This window comes from Culex pipiens, chromosome 3 (genome assembly GCF_016801865.2).
Source record: "Culex pipiens pallens isolate TS chromosome 3, TS_CPP_V2, whole genome shotgun sequence".
Lineage (NCBI taxonomy): Eukaryota > Metazoa > Arthropoda > Insecta > Diptera > Culicidae > Culex > Culex pipiens.
In genome coordinates, this window is record NC_068939.1 from 68,575,573 (window position 1) to 68,598,768 (window position 23,196).

Below are 23,196 nucleotides of genomic sequence, written 5' to 3' on the forward strand. Positions count from 1 at the left end.
GGGTGAGACTTAGAAAACTTCAATTTTCGTGTTTCTTTTTCTTTAAGCCGCTGTATCTCAGCAACCAGAGGTCCAATCTTCAATGTCTCTTCGACAATTTTATAGCAAATTTTCTGAACTTTTCAAAAAACATATTTTTAGAAATGGTCACTCATGGTCACTATTTTTAAAAATTGAAAAACTGCAAATATTTCGCTAAAATCAAACTTTCAGTGGCTATATCTAGAAAACGGAGCCCTTTACCAAAAAATATGTAAAGTACTTTTCGATTGCAAATTCAATTTTGCATTAAAAAATAATGTCAAACTTGTTTTTGCATGAAACTTCGATTTTTTCCAAATATCACAATTTTTTCAAAAATTCATAACTTGGTGGCAAATTTTTTGACCATGTTTCTCTATGGCTCAAAAGTTGCGGATTTTTGTCCCCTAAAACATATCAAAAAATCTCGAAAATCAAAAAATACGTATTTTGGGAAATTGAGTTTTAGTAGAAAAAAGTTGATAAAAAAAACCTCAATTTTTTTTCTTCCGTGTACCAATTTTTTTCTCAAAAGTCCTCAACAATACCTACAACTTTGCCGAAGACACCAAATTGATCAAAAAATTCACTCAAAAGTTACAGCTGTTTGAATATTTACATACCATTTTTGTATGGACAGCTGCCAAAATTGTATGGAGACTTGTATGGGTGAACCAATGACACAAAATAGCATATTTGGGTATAGGGAAGGCCCCCACAAAGTTTAAGTCAAATCAAAAAATACAAATAAAATCCATTTCCGGTTTTGGTAGAGATTTGCTCTTATGCTTATTAAAACATTAACAAGTTTTTGAAAAACATGAATTTAGAAAGTTCAATTTATTTAACGTCCAAAAGCTTAAAGTTACCATTAACACGGAAAAAGCAAAACAAAAATAGGAAAGAGACCCTGGAAAATAAATAAAAAGGAAAAAATAAAACAAAACTAGCGAAAAGACTGTGGAGGATTAACTCTGTTATCAAATGCCGTTTAACGTTAACCATTGTGGAAGCAAAACCAGCATTTAACATTGAACTTAACCACAAACAGTACAAGTGTGGAAAACTAAACTTCCTAACCGTACTTCCATCGTGCAACAACAAAAAAGTGCAACACAACATTCACCTTGTCCCCCAGTCCGTTCCAAAGAAGAAACTGCATCACGAGACTCAACAGCTCAACAGCTCAACAACGGCAACGGCACCACACCAAGAGTTCACAACTCTTTGTTGTCTCTAACAACATTCAAACGCCGGTTCGCTCCAACCATCGAGAGGTTGCTGCAGAAACATCAGCAATGACTCGCTAACGAGAGGAGACCGAGTATCGCAGAACGGTTTTTTGTCTGTGCACTTCTTAACTGACTAGGCTCATCTCTCGTGTCGTGTTCGAGAGCGTCGCGCCATGAGTTGGAGAGCTCTAAACGCTTTTAATCGCGCGATGAGAACTAGGTGATCGAGACGGAACATGATCAATGAGCAAGTTCGTAAAAAAATGAAATTCATTCTTAACCGATGCTCTCGCGAAGCTCGTAACTCATGAGGAATTCATGGGAGTTCAACTCAGCTGTTTTTTGCTGGTCTGCGGAGTTCACGTGGTGAATCGATGCATGACCGACCAACACGTTGCAACGTGTGCAAAAATGTTGTGCTGGTGGAAGTGCCAGTGTTTAGTATCCTAGCTTCTATGCAATTTATTTTGTTTTTTTTTTATCGATGTATATTTTTTTAATTAGATTGATCCTTTAATTTCTTGTTCCTACGTTTTATATTTCAATTTGATTTTAAAAAATATCATAGTAAAAACATGGTTTGTCTCGTATCCAAAACCTTAATGGAATGCAAGTGCTCTCAGTAGAATTTTTATCACTGAATCCGAATCCAGCTTGAAATGATCACAGATACGTCTTTTATAAAATTGATTTAAACTGTAATGAGCAATGTTGGAAAGCTGGTCCCTTAACCCAATTTTTTTTCTCTAAAATATTACATTTTGGTTGTTAATGTTTGTTTCTTTTCATAAAAAAAATATTTTTTTCAAAATTTAAGTTACTAGTTTTGAATGGAAAATAATCATTTTTTGTAAATCCTAATAAATATGCACAAAATTATGCATTTCTAAAAACCTTTGAAAACATGTTATTTTTTTAACATTTGTTGTGCAACGAAATGCTTTCAAATATAAGAAATATATTGTTGCTTAAAATTGTGACACTTTTTTGCAAATCCAGATTTTTTTTTTAATTTAAATAATTTGAAATTTATATTTATATAGTATATGGTCCGAATTACCTTAAACCATAACAGCTTATTCAAATTATGATTTTTGCGTTCTTTTGAGATAACATCTACCAGATGAGCGTTTCTTCGGTCATTACATTTTAACGTGCCTCGCATTTTTCTTTGACTAGTTTTTCAGAAATAATAAGCTCAATTCTGTAGCCTGTGACAAGATTTAATTTTAAAAGTCTTAATTTTCACTCTGAAATTAAAAAAAGCATGCTTTCATCAGTCTGGCTGCGTTAGTGTTAGCCCAAGTAACATTTTTTTTCAGGAGTTCTACAAGAGCTCTTCAAGATAGCTACAGCATAGCAGTTTGGACCGCGGTAGGATAAAATTCTCTTCAAAACTTCTTCAGGAGTTTGGAAGAGTATTGAAGAGAGTTTTATCCTACCGCGGTCCAAACTGCTATGCTGTAGCTATCTTGAAGAGCTCTTGTAGAACTCCTGAAAAAAAAATGTTCCTTGGGAGGTTAGATTAGATCTTAAATTTCACTCTGAAATTACAAGCAGATTTTTAGTGGAGGTTTCAATGATCTCAAAAATTACTCCCAGTTAAGATTAAAGAAATATACAATAATAAAAATAAATTTCAAATAAAAATTACTTCAACTGTAAACAAAACAGAATAAAAAACTCATTGTTTCTCAAGATTATAACTATTTTTCACGCGTTCCTTAATGATATATTCCAGGGGTGACCAAAGAATGGCCGCTGGCCAAACGTGACCCGCGATATTTTGTGGCCCGCTGACCCATTTTGAATGATCATGTAAAATGCCTCGTTGATTCGGGATTCGAACTCATAACAGTTAGATGACGAATCTGATTGACTACCAACTGATTCAGGCAGACAAAATGTGGAAATCGGAGAATCAAGTTTGTTGAAAATATTTTACAAAGCTTTCGTCGATCAACCCACCCCTTCCCCATTATTAAAAAAATGGCTCGAAAAACCAGAAGCAAAAATATATTTTCAAAAAACTTCAAAACATAAAAAATAAAATTTAAGTGCAAAAAAAAAGCAAAGCAATCCACTTTAACGACCCCGGGTCTTTTGTGGTCTCTGTTGCAAGTTTCTGCTCATTTCTAGGCGTCCGAAGGTTATGTGTGGTGAGTCACTCAAAACCTCTTTTACGCTAATGGACCGACGTTTTACTTCCCCATCCGATAGAAGGCGTGATCAGGCAAATTTCGTCTCGAAAAATGCCACCGGGTCCGTCTGGGATTGAACCCAGGCCATACTGGGGCGAGAGGCTACCACGCTAACCACTGCGCCACCGGACCCGACAAATTTAAGTGCAATCAGTTGAAATTAATTAAATAAACAATCCTTTGCATTTAGAATCATTTGAGCATGTTTGGCCCATAATAATAATATTCAATATTTGGCCTTTTTAAAATGTTAGTCTTGATTTAAAAATTTTCTAAATATTTTTTTCAAAAAGATTGGAAAATTTCACGAATGTTTCATATCTAAACATTGAAAATCGGACCATTAATTGCTGAGATATCGTCATTAGAAAATGGTGGGTTGTTTTGGTGAGATTTAGAAAACTTCAATTTTCGTGTTTCTTTTTCTTAAAGCGGCTCTATCTCAGCAACCCGAGGTCCATTCTTCAATGTCTTTTAGACAATTTTATAGCAAATTTTCTGAACTTTTTAAAAAAAAAATTTTAGAAATGGTCACTCATGGTCGCTATTTTTAAAAATTAAAAAACTGCAAATATTTTGCTAAAATCAAACTTTCGGTGGCTATATCTTGAAAACGGAGCCCTTTATCAAAAAATCTGTAAAGTACTTTTCGATTGCAAATTCAATTTTGCATTATAAAGTAATGTCAAACTTGGTTTTGCATGAAACTTCAATTTTTTCCAAAAATCACTGTTTTTTCAAAAATTCATAACTCGGCGGCAGATTTTTTGACTATGTTTCTCTATGGCTCAAAAGTTGCGGATTTTTGCCCCCTAAACCATATCAAAAAATCTCGAAAATAAAAAAATACGTATTTTGGGAAATTGAGTTTTAGTAAAAAAAATGTTGATAAAAAAATCTGCAATTTTTTTCCGTGTACCTATTTTTTTCTCAAAAGTCCTCAACAACACCTACAACCTAGGGGCCGGACAGATAGGTTAATACATTATCAATAGACTAAGATAATTGGTCAACGCATCGACATTTCGTTAATATATTGACGAAATCCCACCATGAGCTAAGAAGCGTGGCCAGTCAAAATGTCATCAAAATCAAAACAAGTTCGAAATGAAACAGAGAAGCAATTTTCACCGGGTTTTTGATCGCAACGGTGGATTCGATCCAGAATACTGCAAAAAAAAAAAAAAAAAACTAACAGAACTGTTGGCTACATGGGTGACCGTCTTCTTTTCAGATCTGGGAATGTTCCGGATTCGGTTTTGTTGAACCGGGAGAAGGAGATTCGCTAGAGAGAAAGCAATAGCGGGTGATAATATAGTGGGAATACGTAAAACCTGTGATAGATTCGAGAAGAAGTGACACTTGCGAAGATTGAGTTCTTCACTAACTTAGAGATGAAGGAAGTCGAGTGACGGCAACTGGTACTGTGTCATGATAATTTCCCTTCAGGCACGAAGATTTGAAGGTCCTGAAGCCCAAGCTGGAGCTCGGAGATTGCCGAGCTGAGGGGCGAGCGCTTCGTCCATCGCTTTCTTCGAGAAACCATGAGGCCAAGAGTTTCGATGCACTTGCCCAGTGAATGGAGAAGTTGGATTTTACGTCCAGAGATTCGCTTGCAGTTGTACGGACTCTGTAGTGGAAGTAGAACTTAAACATGGGCATCATTACACGGACCACCTTTTCGTCGTGGTTTGCAAAGCCATTCTTTAGCTCACGGGCGTAGCAAATCAACATTTTGCAAGCCGACGCCTTGTCCTCGAGTCCGGCTGTGCGGCTTCCAAAGTTCTGCTGTTCACATTGCCCTGCACCTCGTCGTTGTCCAGCAGGGCCATCTTCGATCTCCTCGTCGTCATCCAGGCTGGAAATCATTTGTAGCACCAGCGGAACAAATGAGGGCACTTGCTTTTCCGCCAGCTTGCGCACCACCGCCAGGGCATTCTTCAAATGGCGCCAACCGTCCTCCACGTCTGGCTCAGGCTGCATCTTCCTTGTTGTGCAACAGAAAAGAAAAAAGCGCATCTCCGGATCGAACGGCGAGTCCGCAGCGCCGATTCCTGCAGCTGGCAGGTCGGGGCACTCGCACACCGGAACAGAAACTGCAGAAAATCAGGCCACTGGTTGTTGCCGTTGTCGTCGAACACATTGCGTTGTTTTTGTTTAGTAAATGTATGCTGTCAAATTTAACCGAGGTCAAAATTACACGGTGGGAACGCCGGCTCAACTTTTCGTCAATAAATTAACTAGTATGTTGATTTCAGCGTCAAAAGTAAATACTTTGACTCTGTACACCCCCTAGCCTACAACTTTGCCGAAGACACCAAATTGATCAGAAAATTCACTCAAAAGTTACAGCTGTTTGAATATTTACATACCATTTTTGTATGGAGAGCACCCAAAATTGTATGGAGACTTGTATGGGTGAACCAATGACGCAAAATAGCTTATTTTGTCATAGGGAAGGCCTCCACAAAGTTTGAGTCAAATAAAAAAATACAAAAAATAAAAATGGTCGAAATCGGCCGATTTTGTAGAGAGTTGCTCAAATAATAAATTTGATCACTGTTGTCCCGATTCACCCCAGATGATGGTACTGAAAAAATACTATACATAAGAAAACATGCATTTTTTCAAAAACTAAATTTTAGGCTTAAATACCAAATAATGTGGCAGCAGGCTTGGCCGAATGGTTAAGCTGCCTGCTTAGTAAGCGGAAGATCATGGGTCCGATTCCCATCTGCTCCAACCTTCCATCGGATGGGGAAGTAAAAGGTCGGTCCTGGCCTCGGATGTTGTTAAGCAGTTAAGTCATTCCATGTGTAGGAGTCGTCTTCACGCTATAAGAACAAACAACACACCAAACCAACCCTGCTCAGGTGGAATTGCGGTTGGACTCGCAATCCAAAGGTCGTCAGTTCGAACCCTGGAGTAGAAGGTTACTTGGAGTAAAAATAGGTTTGGGTGCTCCCCCATTCAAGCCTTTGGACTTCTAGGTTCGAGCAGGAACTTGCAATAGAGACCACAAAAGAACAGGGGGCCGTGAAAGTAGATGGATTGATTTTGACCAAATAATGTATCTTAAATCTCAACCATTCACTACTACATTTTATTAGTAGAAATTTTATAACAATTTTAAAAACTTCTCCAAACATTACCATCCCTGCCCAGAACGCCGCCGTTCACCTTTGCAGTTAAAGTGACTACCGCACTCACTGCAAGAAGAAACCCTTCTCCAGCAGTGTTCACTCGCGCTCTCCGCGCCAAGATACTCCACAAAAGAGGTGTCCAAACGCCACTCTCGCCAGGTACCGAACTCGCGCGTGTCCAAAACAAAGAGACCTGGTCCGGCGCGAAGTTACCGGCATTTCTGCCGAGGTGAATTCAAGAGTTTTTCGCGAATGCAGTAGAAACTGGAGAGAGAAAGAGAGTGTGTGTCCAAAGGCTGAAAAACTAGTTTCGTTCACGGCAGTAATGCTGCACAAGCAGAGAGGTGTTCACTCGAAGAAGTTACGGCTGTGTAGGTACGTACGGACGGACAAGGCGAAGTAAAGTGAGAGAGAGCAAGAAACGATCGCGCTCGCCACCTCGGCCAAGAATTAAGCCAAGTCAGTTGCGGAGCGTTCGTGGTTGCGGAAGCTTACCTCTTTCTCGTCGTTCGTCGCGTTGAAGTTCTGGATGAAGTTCAGTCGTCTAAGCTTGGTGGACACGGTTTTTCGCTGGAAGTTCCAGCTGGGCTGAGATCGTCGCGAAGTTATGGGTGCAGTGGTTGGTGACCCCTAAGCGAGTTGGATTAGTGATTTCAAGAGTGCAGTGTTTGAGGTTCAATTTGCGCAAAGATTTACGACTTTACCGACGTACTTTGCTGAAGAAGGTGTTCACGTGCTCATCGGTGAAACCAACTGTCTGCGGTGGATTTAGTGCAGATTTACGGCAGCACTACAACGGGTGTGCACTAAAGCAGACGGGAAGAAGATCGTTCTACGTGATCTGTACAGAAGTGGTGTTGCTCAAGTTGGTGTGACTAATTTTGCGGTGATAAATGGTAAATTGGAAGAAAATTTTGGAAATTACGACCTGTGATAAATTGGATGTAGCCGATTAGAACTCCGCGCGGTGTTCGTCTAAATGTTGGTTTTTCGATGCAAATTGATGAAGTGATCTCGCCGTGTAGAACATCTGTTCAATCATAAATCGACTTGTTTTTTACGGTCTTCTGGTCCGCTCCCTTAAGTGAGCTTAAGGTAAAGGTTTGTAACCCGGAAACGGTGAATGTTCCAAGGGGAGAACACAAGTCAATGTTTTGGCCCTTTTTTGCCGGCTGACTTTTGGTGGGTAGAAAAATTTGAAGAAAAATAATTACACCCAAAAAAACAAGAAGGAGGAATGAAAAGAACCACAAATTGATACACGTGAGGAAGTGCGAGAGGTTTTTGGCAACCAAAAAAGTGGAAAACAGCCCCAAGTGTTTGCAAATGAGAATGTAGAGGAAAAGACAGAAGAACGGAAGGCAAATGAATGGACGAAGGTGGATTACGGGCTCAGAAATTCGCCGGGAATTTGAATGGGGTTCATTAAAATATGAATAATAGTGCAGCGTAGCGCGGGAGAGGAAACTGTGGTTGATGAGGGAGTTGTTTTGAACTTTGAAAAGAGGGATTGAAATTTTTTGTTGCAAATTTTAGTTAAAATTTTACAATTTTAAAGTAAAGTATTATGCCTTTTAAATTTCTAACGGTGCATATTGAACGGAATTTAGTGCACTCAGATTATTTCTACACATTTTTTAATATGGTAATTATCAATTTATGTTGTATTCATCCGTCAAAATACAGTCCACCAATCAATTGTCAACAAAGTTTGGCTGTTTTTGTAATCAGATTGATGCAGAATTGGATTGTCAGTTTGGTAATTTTCGAAAAAAAGACAAAAATTTCCTAAGGGATCATCCATAAACCACGTGGGGGAGATAGTCTACGCTCCATACAAATAAGATTTGTTTTGTGTGGAAATTGTCCACGAGGGAGGGATTTCAGAAAAGTGTCCACGTGGTTTATGGATCGGCCCTACATTTGAGTAACGAATGTATGGTCTAATAGTTTTAGTCTCAAAATTTTAAAAATTATGCTTGAAATTTTGAAAAATGTTGAATTTACAGGTATTCAAAATGCTCTACAATTTTGTAGAACATTCTTACATTCCTAAAAATAACCCTGCTAAATTACAAAACAACACGAATTTTAAAATGAAAAATTTTGCTCTATAGATAAATGTAGAAATGACCAAGGGTTTCCAGCAAGGCATCAGTATGGTAATTACTTTGATTTTAAGCTGGTAATTTATTAATTCATTAATAACTTAGCTTTAATTCATGGTAATTCGAGTAATTTAATGTAATTGATTGGTTATTCAAGGGGTTACATACATGTAAAATATCTCAAAAATTTACATTCCCGGTTATTTATTAAATCCTTTCAAAAGATGATTTCCAATCACTCCTAAAAGGTTCTTAAAGATATTTCATGATTTAAGTAAGTCGAAAGTTTAAGTTTAAAGTTTTGCCATGCGCAAAGCGAATCGTCAAACTTTGTGAGCGTTTTTCTCAAAACATCAAGTTGATTTGCGGGTGCCACGATATCTCGAGATGGGATGGACCAAATTGGCTGAAATTTGGAGTGAGGACTCTCAAGACATATTCCGTGTGCATGGCGAAGCCCAAATTTGTAATTTAGGTTTTAAAAAAATTACAAACATCAAAAACTGTTGATTTTTTATATCAAAAACAGAAAAATATTTTTATCTTTTTTTTTAAATAAATTTTTTGAGAATCAGCCTTCGTCATGCATACGGGACCCGTTTAGTGAGTCTTCACCAAAATGTTGAGCTGATTTGGTCAACGCAGTGTTGAGATATCGTGGCACCAGTTTTTTTTAAATTGCTAACTTAAAATAGCTATATCTCGGCAATGGTACATCCAAATGTCTTCATAAAGATTTTGTTAATAGATGAAAATGTATTTTTTAATACCCTGAAAACAAATTAAAAAAAAGTTGAAATGTCTGCTCATATCAACCTCTGACATTTTGGGCAGTTTACATGTATGTAACCCCTTTAGTAATTTTTGAGTAATTAAAGTTTTTTTAAATTGTACTTCTTCAACGAAACTTTTTAATCTTTATATATAATCTATTATAACAGTTATGTTTTTAATTTCAAATAAGAGTGTCACACAAATATTAATAAAAAGACAAAGATAAAAAAGACTAGTTCTGTATGTAGAAGACCTTATTCACCATAGTTCTCTCCTTAAAAAAGTCCTATTTTTTACACTTTGTTTAACGAAGCTAAAAATGTGAAGAATGTTTTGTGTTGTTATGAAAATATGATATTCTTTTTGCAAGAATTACGTTATAATTGTTGAATTTCTCATGCTTTTCTTTCTAGAAGGCAGTCATAATTATTTGAAGTTTTTGTGCATTAAATATTTTTAACCAAAATGTAATCAATTACTAATGACAAAAGCATAATTTTCAAGTGACTACCATTTAAAAATCAATGCAAATAAAAAACAAAATTTTAATATTTTTGCATAATCTGCAGAAATTGACAGTCCTGTAATATTTCTTTTTAAGAGCTGAGATATTTTCCTGAAAAATTTCTAAATATTTCTGAGACAAATGTTTCAATGTTAAAAATCAAATTCAGTGAAATTGGAATCGACTTATATTAAGATTCAAATGCAAAAAATAAATCGATTGCAAATGACACATTTCACATTATCCGTATATTTGGAAACGGTTTTTTTTATATGCTTGAGAAAAAACAATCAGAATAAGGTTAAATCATTGCTCAAAAAACATTTTAAAACTTAAAGTTATTTTGAAGAATTTTACAGTTGCAAATATTTTTCAAAGTTTATGTTCGGCTCGAAAATTTAGGGGGCCTTTTTTTCAAACAACTTTAATTTTTTGATGGCATTCGACTTGCAATAAAATGATAACAACTTGAAATTAATTAATTTAACATTTTTTCATATAATGAAGTAAAACAGTGCAGGTGAATAGTAATTTTGCTGGGATTTTTTTGTATCAGCACCATTTCAAGCTGAAAATTATTGAAATTCATGTTTTTTTTTTGCACGTTCAAAAGTAGAATGGGTCGTACCACCTCACCGTCACGAGCTATAAAAAATGGACGTCGGTTTCGTGATCAGGAACCAAAATTACCATTTAGGATAAATTTTCACGCAATTTGAAGAGGGGTCGGAGCAACTGCTGTGTGAATTAGCGTAGAATGATATTGTTAGTCAAAAAAAAAATGATTCTTCGCCTCTAGACGGGCTTCGATCTGAAAAATCATCAAAAATCAATTTTAAACCAATTTGTGATCTCTTTAATGCAGTGGAAAGAAGAACTCTTTAAATTTTAGAAAATATTAGAGTTGGAAGTTATACTTGTTTTATGTGACTTTGCCAGTGTTTTTAAAAATGTAATTTTTTTAGGAGTCAACTTTGGCTGTGTTTTTCATTAACATTTTCTATATTTTAAGCAAAAAGAAGTATGCAGTAATTTTTGTAGTGCCTCAGAATAAACCTCTATGCATTTATTTTAAATTTAAATGATAATGGTGCCATACTAAAGCAGAAAATGTGTAAACAAGCAAAAAATTTAAGAAGTGACTGTAGAAACATGAAAAAATAGATAGGCAAAATGTAATGATAGGAGGTGGTAGAATAGGCCAAAAACTACCAAAAACAAACATAAACTAAACAAGATATATGCAAATTAAAAAACCAAAAATGATACCAGAAAAACATAAAAGAAAAGTAAAGTTTTTCATAGAACAAATGTTGGCCAAAATGACCTCCTGAACACGGGAAAAATAAAAAATTTCGAAAAAAAAATTCGGCAGTAGAGGGTTAATTTTTTTGTTTTTGGAAATTTTTTATTTTTTGTTCAAGCACTTTTTTAAATTTTGTTTTGTTTTTTCCATCGTTGGTCTATTTTCAATTCGACTACAGCTCAGTTTGACAGTTAAACATCGGCTAGTTACCGTACGAGTACTGTAAAATCATGTGCTGTTTAGAACCTGAAAGAATCTCAAAAGCCATTATAGAAAAAATACATACCATCAATATTTGATTCTTCTCTATACTACTACACAGAAAAAAAATCATGGTAATATGTATTACATCTGGAAAGGGGTACATCTTTTATATCAGAAAAAATGTGAAATTCGCCACTGAAAATGTGTAATTTTACCACTATTCTGGTGTAATGCTGCATTTTCAGTCTAAATTGAGGTAAAATAACATCATAAAAAAAATATTATTCAACCTTCCAAATTTAACCAATTTTTTGCTGTGTAGCCAGTATATAATCTTTATCTCGATTAAATCCTCTGATAAATGACCACTCCGGCCTGATTCAATATCTGCCACAATATCATTACCACACCCAAAATTCAGAATCGAGATAATCGTTCTCTCAAAATTTATTGAGGGCTCAGTGCCAAAATCGATAGAATAATGGTACCAACTCACACCATCATAACAAATGAGTTCATTCGTTAGTTGAACCAATAAATCTCCAACAAGTGTCATACATCGACTTCTGACTTCTCCATGGTCACCAAGCTGTGGTGGCCGAGACAGCTAAGTCATTGGATTGGTTTGTCAAAGGTCTCTGGTTCGATTCCCGTTGTCGACACTTTTGGTTTTTTGTTTGACGGGTGAACTTTTTTTGCAAATGAACCTCGAGAGAATAGTTATATCGCCCATCTCGAGCTGTGTTCTCTGCGTCCGTGAATGGTACCACTATCCTCTCGACTCGAGACCATCATTCTCTCGTACTAGCGCTGCCAGTTTTGGGTGCATCGCCAAATTCTTCAAATCCAGACCCAGCAATGACTACGTGCGTACCATGTGTGCCAAAATCTACCCAACCCAGAAGGAAGAAGGAAAAAAATCAACGAATTCTGCCCATCAACCACGCCACGGCCGTTGATTTATGCTCGTTCGACAGTTTGATTAATTTTTGCTGGTTGAGCTAAACCAAGTCACTTGGACTAGCAGCAGCAGCAGCACATAAGTCAGTACCGTTAGTCCATTGGTATTTTCGCCAGCCTCGCTCGGTATTTTGGATTTTTTGTTTTGTTATTAGTTTCGTTACAGTTTGCGCCAGGAGTTCGTGTTTTATTTTCCATTTTTTTTTTCTTATACCTCCCTCTCATTCTTCAAGTAACCGTGAATCAATGACACAATCGGAGAATTCCGGTTGACGAGACGAAACGAAACGAGCTTTGGGGAGTGAATAAATCAAATGCCATTCACGAGCTTACTTCGGGCACTCCGCGGTTGATGGTAATCTCTACATTGTAACTCCGAAGCCGAGATGGCTCCGACGTGAAACATTGAAAAGACTTTTCTACTTAGAACAAATGAAACTAAAAAAGCTGACGAGTGACTTCATTGAAGACCGCCGTCACGAAACAAAAGCACAATGATCCGTAAAATACGAACACGCACGCACACCTTTTTTCAAGGACCTTTTTACCTTCACCTCGAAAAAAAAGTAATTACGATTTTAGTGGCTTCAGGCGTGTACGCCTGAAAGTGCGAACTGACACTGTTAAAAAAAATGATTTCAACTACTTCAAATATCAACAAAAAATTTGACGCCGATAGCTGAGCCTGCTCGCGCTCACTAAAATTCGCATAGTCAACACAGTCTGGGTTCGAATCCAGCGCTTGGCGTTCATTTTTTTTACAGTTCCCTTTTCTGAACCGGTCAGTCGTCGCGGGTTGGTCGGGTATTTTGTGGACCAATTCGAGTTTACTTGCCCGAGTTCGCCGGTAATTCGTGGAGCAATGAATAGGTTTGGCGGGGGTTAGGTACTCCAAGCGCGTGTGTGTGTGCATGGTTAGACTTGAACTTGACTTGATTTTGTTTATACGCAAAGGCCGGGTTTTCGTCAGCCGGACAACCGACCGATCGATATGACCTGTTGACAGTAGTTTGTAGAGAGAATTAGAGTTAGAAATTTTAGATTTATGATTTCTTGATTATTTTTTTGTTTTAGGATTGATTTTTTGTCAGATTAAACATTGTTTTCAGCTGAATGAACTAATTTCAAATTTTATACTGTTCCCTTTTCCATTTATTTTGCCCAGTTCTCATGACAGTGTCCTTCCACGACGAACATATTAATTAAAGTTATTTCGTTAATATCCAACAATTGCACACAATTAACTGTGCTTCCGAAAAGAAAACCTGTCAGAACCGTAAAATGCAAGAAAATAAAATAAATAATAAACAATCACATTCGATAAAATGACAGACCCAATAACGGGAGAGGCCGCAAAAAAAAATAAACTCACGATCGAGCGACCCAAAAAGGTTTCCATTAAGAGGTTTTGTATTGGGTATGGTTTTTTATGGCGTCTGGGCATAATAGGATGACGGGGATGAGGAGAGCAAGCTAGCAAGGAAACCAGAACAGATAACTAAAATGTTAGGTGAAAAATTTCTTTTTATTTGGGTTGGTATGTGTGCAACAAGAGTTGAGGTCGGGGGTTAAAGTTGGGGTATTTGTTGAGTTTGTGGTTTAGAAAAAAGTTTATATGTAAATATTGTTTTTGATGATTAAGTTTATTATACTATGTCAAATACTGGAAAAATATTTGTTTTTGTTTTTTTGTAAGTTAATTTGGTGATTTTGGGTTATTGATTGTAATAGTTTTTAAGGTTGATAAGATTATTCAATATAGTAATAATATTTTTTTTTGGTTAAAAACTTAATCATTTGATGTGTACATTTGAAAACAAGATTTTTTCAGAAAAAAAATGAATTAATTGTGTGTTATCAATGTTTTAAAAATGTTTAATGAATTGATTTTCAGATTGTAATAATTTTTATATTTTTGTCTTGGTTGACAAAAAATAAATGTTAAAAATGATTATAAAGGCAAGGTTACTAAATAATAAAAAATGTTTTAGAATGTTTGTTGATGTTATAGTTGTTGAATGAAATATTAAAGATATTTAACATTTTTTTCTTCTTGATATTTTGGGTTGATTTTGAAGGAAAGGGAGATGATCTTGGAGCTATTTTCATCGGCCTAATTTCGTAGGGACCGGGGATAGAATAATCGCAAACAAATCTTCTTCGCTTATGAACTTTCTTCACCCGCGAAAGAGAGAAGGCGAATCACGCAAAAGAAAATCGCTCCCGAAATTCTCAAAGGAAATCAATCGGTTGTTGATTTTTTTTTGTGAATTTCCTTGTCAGCACCACTTAAAATTATTTATTTTTCTTTGTTTACACACATTGCCCATCCCCAAAAAGTGACAGGCTATTTTTCGACGTGTGACGTTACGCTTGCAGGTGTAGTAGTGAAAAAGATGTTCGATTATAGCTTCCTTCTACCGATGTTTCGTGCGCGAGAGAGGATTTTTTCTCTTGATGAACGTTCAAAGATTTTCTTTTGATGACGATTCTTCCATCGCTGGTGAGGACTTTTTTTAAGTTTTCGTAATCCGTTTTCGAAAGTTTTCGGCTCTTTTGAAATATCGTCCAAAATTTTATATTTTCCAAATTTTGTTTGAAGAGGTTTGAAAAATTAACGATTGATTCATTTTATGACATTAAAAAATTAATCATTAGTTCCTGAGATATCAGTATTTGAAAATTGATTGCTGTTGGACAGTTGAAAAACATTGACGATGTTTTCACTCAAAATCATGATTTAAGGCTGTAACTCTAAAACATCTTCAAATAAAGAAAAAAAAAACATGCTTAATTTTGAGTGTAAATCTTTTTTTCAAAAAAAAAAACTGGCTAATTTTGTGGAGAATTGCTTATCTATACCACAGACAGTGCCTCTTTTGCGTCGAGAAAATTGATGTGTAGACTAAAAATAGTTTTGAAATGTCGATGGTTATTATTTTGATAATCGCTTCAGATAACTTTAAGTTAAATTCAGAGTCAATTTATAAAAAAAAAACTTAGCATCATAAAAATCATGTTAGTGAGAATCAGAATGTGACTCCTGCAAAAGCTGCGGTGCACTGCAGTCTACATTCAGGCTTATTCTTGCAAATGGCAATAGACTACGAGAGGGCGTTAGTTTATCATCCGCCATATTTTTACACACGATATTCAAATTATTTTGTTCTAGCTGCTACGTCTGTTGTCTGTGTCTATACATTTTTCAGTTTATGATTTTTGCCTTCCTCACCTTACTGAGGAAAGGCTATAAAATCACTCGAAAACGAAATTCTTAATTTGACCTCCTAGACCTACCTTCATGTATACATATCGACTCAGAATCAAATTTTGAGCAAATGTCTGTGTGTGTGGTGGGATGTTGATCAAAAAAATTTGCACCGAGTTATCTCGGCACTGGCTGACCCGATTTTGACCGTTTTGGTCTCATTTGATCCGTCTTGGGGTCCCATAAGTCGCTATTGAAAATGATAAAGTATAGTTAAGTACTTCAAAAGTTATGCTTAAAAAACGAATTTAACAAAATTCCGGAAGAATGTAAAAAGGGTGGTTTTTGTAAGAAACCTCGTCATGTTATACATTTTTAGAAAGGTATTCAAAAGACCTTTTCAATGAGTTCAAAAGATTGAAGATCTAACAACCCTATCAAAAGTTATAAGCACTTAACCACGAACCTATCAAAAGTTATAAGCACTAAAGTGTTATTTATGAACTTTGTGGAGGCCGGATCTCAGATATTACCTAGCATTACACTCAAATGTGAGGAAGGCACCAATCACCTAGTGGTGGATTAAGTAACGTTTTTGCCTTTACTGTTTCTCAGGCTATCAAAAGCAAAATTCAGGAATATTGGAATCTGGCAACCCTGGTTTTAAACGTACTCTAAGCTTTATTTTAGAATGAAATGCAATTTATATAGGCCAAAGTATATACACTGGTAAAGGAATGTCTGCTAGATTTTTTTCATTTTATGTCTTCAGTCTTGATAGTTTTTTGATATTGTAAATCTGGCAACCCTATTGATTTTATTGAGGTCTCTAGTAGAATTTTCATCTACAATTTTATTGAAATATTTCTTAACGTTATTATTACCTTTACTGTGCGACATAAATTTTAAGATCTAGATAGACAATGGGATTGTTCAAATATGGCTAATTTTAGTAATTTGATGCTTGTTTTTTCACTAGGCAAGTTTTATACTTTTTTGACCTAGATTAGGTTGTTTTATCTTTTTATGATTAGTTGGTATTAAAATTTGAATGAATTTTCAATCCAAACATAATTTTGTTCCGATTTAAAAATAAAAAAATAAAAGCAGATTTTTTCGTTCAAATTGTTTTTTTTTTACTTCCTTTATGAAGCAGAAATAATTTCTTTTCGATTTCTGAAAACAATTCGCCTCCCTTCTTTCGTCCCCAACTGACGTTCCACAACCCAGTCGTGCAATGGTTTTCAGCCCATTATCACGAAGAACCAAACACAGTCCCGTCCTCGCACGTTGGAGTAATGCCATGGAGAACCAGGCAATGCGGAATAACAAAAAAAACCTGTTCCGTGGTGAACCTGTCCCTGCTGGCCCTACAGCAAGTCTTCACAACTAGAGGGGAAGGGAAGGTGGTTTTGCGCGAAAAAAGAAAAACTCGGAACAAAGTGCAAGGAACAAAAATAAAAAAAAAATGTGAACACTGAGTCCCGGCCACGAAAAGCACATAAATTGCAGTCCCAAATCTTATCAATGGGTCACACAGTCTTTCGCATGCTCAGGGACGACGACGTGGCCAATAAATGGCAGCAGCAGGTGTCTGGTTTGAGACGTTTAAAGGGATGGGAGTTTTGAGGGAAAGGGGTGGCCCTTCAATGTTTTGTATTGATGTATTAACCTTGAGCGAAGTTTTCAAGAATTGCAATAATTGATTACTTCTGTGAAAAAAGTTTAACAAGAAAAGTAAAAAAGAAGAAATTCCAGCAATGTATTGTACAATCAAGGGTTAAGCAGGTTCGATGAAAACTAATGTTTGGCGTTGATAATGTTAAGGGCCACCACTGTCAAGTTTGCAGTACACTTGAGGGGGCAACAAATCTTTAAAAAAATGGTGCTACATCACGAGCACGAAAAGAACCTTAGTCTCTGAACCTGTCAGTCGTACAAAATAGCAAAAAACGTGGCCGCACAGAAATCGATAAGAAGCGAACCAAACACGCGACTTGCAGCAAATGTGCATTCCTGCGGACAGGCTGGCCAACCAAGGCAAGGAAGGTTGCATACTGGAATAGAAAGGGAGAAACTCGAATGTCCAAATCGGTTTTGCTGGTGGCACGGTCCCGGTGGCGTGCCACGGGTTGATGGTGGCCCCCAACGTGCAAAATTGTTGTGGAAATGGTCACCGGAAGGGGGAAGAGGGTGGCGTTTGCACTTGAAATGTGAACCAGAGGGTGAGTGTTATTAGGAGTTGATTTGTTTATGGTCTTCTGATGAAATTTTTTAAATGTGCAATAATTCGAAGCTTTTCTTGAGAATCTGAATGTTATGAAATAATTTGAAAACGTTTAAACTTTCAAAATGTCACTTCTAGACAGCTCAAATCAAACACTCTGATGCAAAACACCTCCCCGATGCAGACCGGGGTGTGTGTAATTCACTCCGTGGCTTACGTTCACCTGCTTTTGAAGGTCGGCCTCCATGTACTCTCCACGTAAAGTGCGTCGCGTCGCGGCGTCGCCGTGATCTCCGATGTCGTCGATACCGGTGCAGCAGCAGCAGCCAGCACTTCACGAGAGAAAACAGTACCGACCTCCAGTTTCAACTGTTTTTGCCAGACACAACCAGATCAAAGCGTTGCCGTTGTGCTGTCTTGACCTGTTTTGGTGCTCAGGATCAAAATGAGTTAAAATTGACATTTTGAGAGCTGCTACAGTTAACAAGTGCAATGTTGCCACTTACTATACAAAAAAAAACAAATAAATGTGACAAGCTAGCACAACCCCCAGTGACATGTACTCTACGCCTCTCAATGGCGGTAATGACTCCGGCCACAACCACAATTTGCTTGAGTGAAAACACGTGAAGATTCGTTTTCCAAAGCCGCTTTTTTTGTTCGACGACGTCCGCGATCGTGCAGCGAATCGTTTTTCACTTGTCGAACAACGTGTTCAACAACAACAAGATCAACAGCACGAATTTCGGAGGAGGAGGAGAATTGAACGCAATTTCTTGCTGCGCCTCAATCTCAAGTTTACGGGGTTGCATTTGGCGCAGTAATAGTGGATTTCTGCTGGCCGTTTTCCCCTCCAAAACACCTCAAGTCTTCTTTCTTTTTGTGTTTTAGATCTGCAGAAAAGCTCTGCCGAATGAGCTTCTAAAAGTTTCCAAATGTTTATAAAATTCAAAAGAACTTCAAAAACGCAATTTTCCTCGAAATTCAATTTTCAGGAAAATTTCACCCCCTCTCAATCTGGACGTGTCCAGGTCACGTGTGTGTGGGAGTTCATGGGGTGCTAATAATAGCTTAACCGCCGCAACTGCCAACTGCCAGAGTCGGTGCGCCATCGCCTGGCCAGATTGGCCGAGATGGCGCGAAGTGATGGTACCGTGATGGTTATAAAACCGTGTGCAGGCACTCTGCTCTGCTCGGTGGTGAATGTATGTGTGTGTGAGTACGGAGAACCGTATATTTACATAATAATTGCGAATTATATTTCACTGTCAGTCGCACTTACAGGGGTGTGCACACACGTACAAAGTCGCGCTTCTTGGTGGTTGATTTCGGTGCAAAACGTCAGTGATCACCTCAGTTTTCAATGCCTTTTTTGAAATTAACAAAACTTTACGTCTTGAAATGTTAGCGTCTCAAATCTTAATTTCTAAAAAAAATGTCTTAAAAAAATGAACATCACAGTACGTAATTATCTCAAAACATCAACTTCTCAATACTTAAGCGACTCAAAACCTGAACGTCTCAAAACATGAACGTCTCAAAGCTTGAGTGTCTTATAACATGTCAGTACCCAACATTAAAGAACCCTAATTTAAGCGTCTCATAACGTGAGTGTCCTAAATACATTAAACATCTCAAAGTGTTGTCTGAGCATCTCAAAACATGGACGCCAAAAAACATAACCGCTCAATATCTGCTTGTCTTAAAACGTAATTGTTTCAAAATTTGAATGTCTCGGAGCTTGAGCGTCTCAAAATTTGATGGTTTAAAAAGAAAAGCGTCTCAAAACATTAACGTTCCAAAATTCAAAATCAAATCAAATTATTTGCTCTACAGTGTCCGTAGGCTTGATTGTTGAGGCAATTGCAAGCCTCTTTTTACACCTAAGCTTCCATCCACCCCGGGATTCGAACTAACGACCTTTGGATTGTTAGTCCAACTGCATACCAGCGACTCCACCGAGGCAGGACCCAGGGGACGACTCCTACACCTGGACTGATCTAACGACCTAACCTTTTAGGTTAGACCGGGGCCAACATTTACTTCCCGTCCGACGGAAGGCGTGATCAGACAAATTTCGTCTCGAAAAATGCCACCGGGACCATCTGGAATCGAACCCAGGCCGACTGGGTGAGAGGCAATCACGCTTACCCCTATAACACGGTTCCCGGTTTCAAATTTCAACATATTGAAATTTGGAGTTCTCAAAACATAAGCCTTTCTGATTTCGAACACTTCAAATTTGAAAGTTCAAAATGCGTCTCAACACTTGAACGTCTTAAAACTAGATCATCAAATAATTTGAGCGTCTCTAAACACAATACACCTTAAATGTTTAATATTTCAGTGCCCATGAGTCCCAAAAATCGATCGTTTTGACATTTAATCGTCTCAGAACATGAATGTCTCAAAATTTGATGATCTCAGAACATAAGCGTCCCAAAACTTCATTGTGCGTATCTTAATTTGAACATGTTCAAGCTTTAAATTTCATGGTCGAAAATTTAAGCGTCTCAATACTTGAACTAGATCGTCCAAATTTGATAGTCCAATAATTTGAGCGCACACTTTAAAAGCTCATAATCTCAGTATTCATGATTCCCAAAAATCGATCATTTTGAAATTTAAACATCTCAGAACTTGAGAGTCTCAAAATTTGATGGTCTCAGAACATAAGCTTCGCTTCGCTAGGAGACGGTGATTTTAGCGGATTGCAGACTGGATTTTCGCCTTGTGATGTGATGATTGTCTAAGCCCAAGTTGCCTAGGAATCGATAATTGGGAATAGAACCAATTCCACCTGAACCAGATTCTCACCACCATGGCAGCCGTCCATTGCCGGCCGCTTCCATCTCCACCGCGCACCAGGGACAAGGAAAGGGAATTGGAAGACGGGAAGTGTGGATGCTTCACTTTTTTAAGAGTATTAAGGGAAAATCTCCACGGTATCCTCAAGTAAGTTTCGCTTGGAGTTGGACGGTTTTTTTTTGGGAAGGTGAATGGTCTGAGGAGCCACCCTAGGCGAGTGGTAACGACCTTTGGCATTGTTGTTCGAATTCTTCGTGTGTTCTCATTTTCAAATGGGAATGCTTTCAATTCTTCTCATCTCTTATTGGATGAATTTTATTAGTCGCCCAGGCTATTTATAGCGTGGTATTTTTAGATTCAATTTCAACTGCGCTTGCAATCTTGCATGCAATCTTGTTTGAGTTCTGATGTTCAACTTGCATTCAATTTGATTTTTTGTCCGATTCTTGGATTCAACTATACCAGTCTAATTCCTCCTCAAGCTGCCAATGCTCCACGGTTAAGTGGAAAGCATTTTGCTTGCCAATCCTAAGGACAGGGGATCGAACCCCGCCGTGAGCTTGAAGTTTTTTCATTAATTCCACAATTCAATGAGTTTAGAACTTTCTCGTTGGGAGCAGATGTCTCAGAACATAAGCGTCTGAAAACTTAATTGTTTCAAATTTGAAAGTATTCAAACATTAGAATTTTAACAACTCAAGTGCTAGTTCGTTCTTAATTTGAAAGTTTAAAATATAAGGGTCTCATAACGTGAGCGTTTCTGCACATGATCATCTCAAACATGAATACAAATAAACTCAACCTCTCCAAATTTACGTGTCCCAAAATTTAAGCGTTTCAATATTTAATATTCTCCGAGCTTGAGCGTCTCCGAATTTTATGCTTGCAGAATGCAACTGTCTCAAAAGTTCGGTGTTTTGAATTTGAACATCTTTCCATTTAAGATATCAAAATATTAGCGTCTCTGAATTTGAACGTCTCAATGCTAGATCGTCTCTAAATTTGAAAGTTCAGAACACTTGAACGTCTCAAAGTAAAGGTTTTAAAATTTGATGGTCTCTAAACATAAACATCAAATAAACTAACTTCCCCATACTTGTGTATCCCAAAATTTAAGCGTCTCAATATTTCTCAGAGCTTGAGCGTCTCCAAATTTGATCGTCTCAAAACATGAACATGAAATAAACTTAACCTCTCCATACTTACGAGTCCAAAAATTTAAGCGTCTCAATATTTCAAATTTTCAGAGCTTGAGCGTCTCCAAATTTCATTGCTTGCAGAATTCAGTTGTCTCAAAAGTTCGTTGTTTCAATTTTGAACGTCTTCAAATTTGAGGTCTAAAAATATTAGCGTCTCCAAATTTGAACATCTTAGAGATTTTCTCCAAATTTGAAAGTAAATTATAAGCGTCTCATAACGTGAGCGTTTCAGCACTTGAACGTCTCACATGTTCAGGTTCAAATAATTGATCGTCTCGAAACATGAACATCAAATTAACTTAACCTTTCCATACATACGTGTCCCAAAATTCAAGCGTCTCAATATTACAACTTCTCAGAACTTGGGCGTCTCAAAATTTTATGCTTACAAAATGCAATTGTCTCAAAAGTTCGTTTTTTCAATTTTGAAAATCTTAAAATTTTGAGGTCATTAAACTGAAGTGTCTCCTAATTTGAACATATCAATGTTAAATCATCTCCAAACTTGAAAGTTTAATATATAAGCGTCTCATAACGTTAGCGTTTCAGCAGCTGAAAGTTTCAAATTTTAAGGTTCTAAAATTTGATCGTCTCAAAACATGAACATGAAATAAAATCACCCTCTCCACACTTACGTGTCCAAAAATTGAGGCGTCTCAATATTTCAACTTCTTAGAGCTTGAGCGTCTCCAAATTTTAAGATTGCAGAATGCAATTGTATCAAAACTTAAACGCCTTAAACAACATCTTCAAAAATTGAGGTTTTAAAACATAAGTGCCTCCGAGTTTGAAAATCTGAATGCTAGATCGCCTGGTAAATTGAAAGTTAAAAATATAAGCGTCTCATATTGGGAACGTTCCATTACTTGAACGTCTCAAATTTAAAGGTCTTTAAACTTGATCGCTCTAAAAATTCTTTGTGTATATATGGTTATCCGGCGCCGTCGCCGGTTGGTTGGTACTAGCAACTAGCAATAGTGGCCGACAGCTATGATGTCAACTTCGTTCGTTTTTAAACTTGATCTATAAAAATATAAACATCTTTATGCAAACTCTCAATACCTTACGTTTTCCAAATTTAAGCGTCTCAATATCTCAACTTCTCCGAGCTTGAGTATATCGAATTTTATAAAATCAAAAAATGAGCGACTCCAAATTTTTCAAAATCTAAGCGTCTCATAGCGTGAACGATGAAACAATTGAGCGTCACAAAACTGAAACGTCTCAAATTTAAATTGCTACAAACTGGAGCGTTTCAAAATTTGACCATCTAAAAAAATAAAATCTCATCATTCATGAG

General features: G+C 36.9%; 2 protein-coding genes across 5 annotated transcripts in view; both read left to right on the top strand.

Annotated features, from left to right (window-relative positions):
- The window catches only part of LOC120414113 (serine/arginine repetitive matrix protein 2-like), a 31,143-nt gene extending 26,400 nt beyond the window's left edge, over positions 1-4,743 (top strand). The window contains exons 6-7 of the mRNA XM_039575140.1: positions 1,073-1,236; positions 4,689-4,743. Coding sequence (XP_039431074.1) covers positions 1,073-1,236; positions 4,689-4,743 — 219 coding nt within the window. The remainder of the gene's footprint in view (positions 1-1,072; positions 1,237-4,688) is intronic.
- Positions 4,744-7,074: 2,331 nt separating this feature from the next.
- Positions 7,075-23,196, top strand: part of LOC120414141 (FH1/FH2 domain-containing protein 3) — a 182,809-nt gene continuing 166,687 nt past the window's right edge. For 3 of the 4 annotated variants that reach the window (XM_052710438.1, XM_052710439.1, XM_052710440.1), the window contains exon 1: positions 7,075-7,493. The gene's annotated coding sequence lies outside the window, so the exon portion shown is untranslated. The remainder of the gene's footprint in view (positions 7,494-23,196) is intronic. The other variant, XM_039575180.2, reaches the window with a different exon arrangement.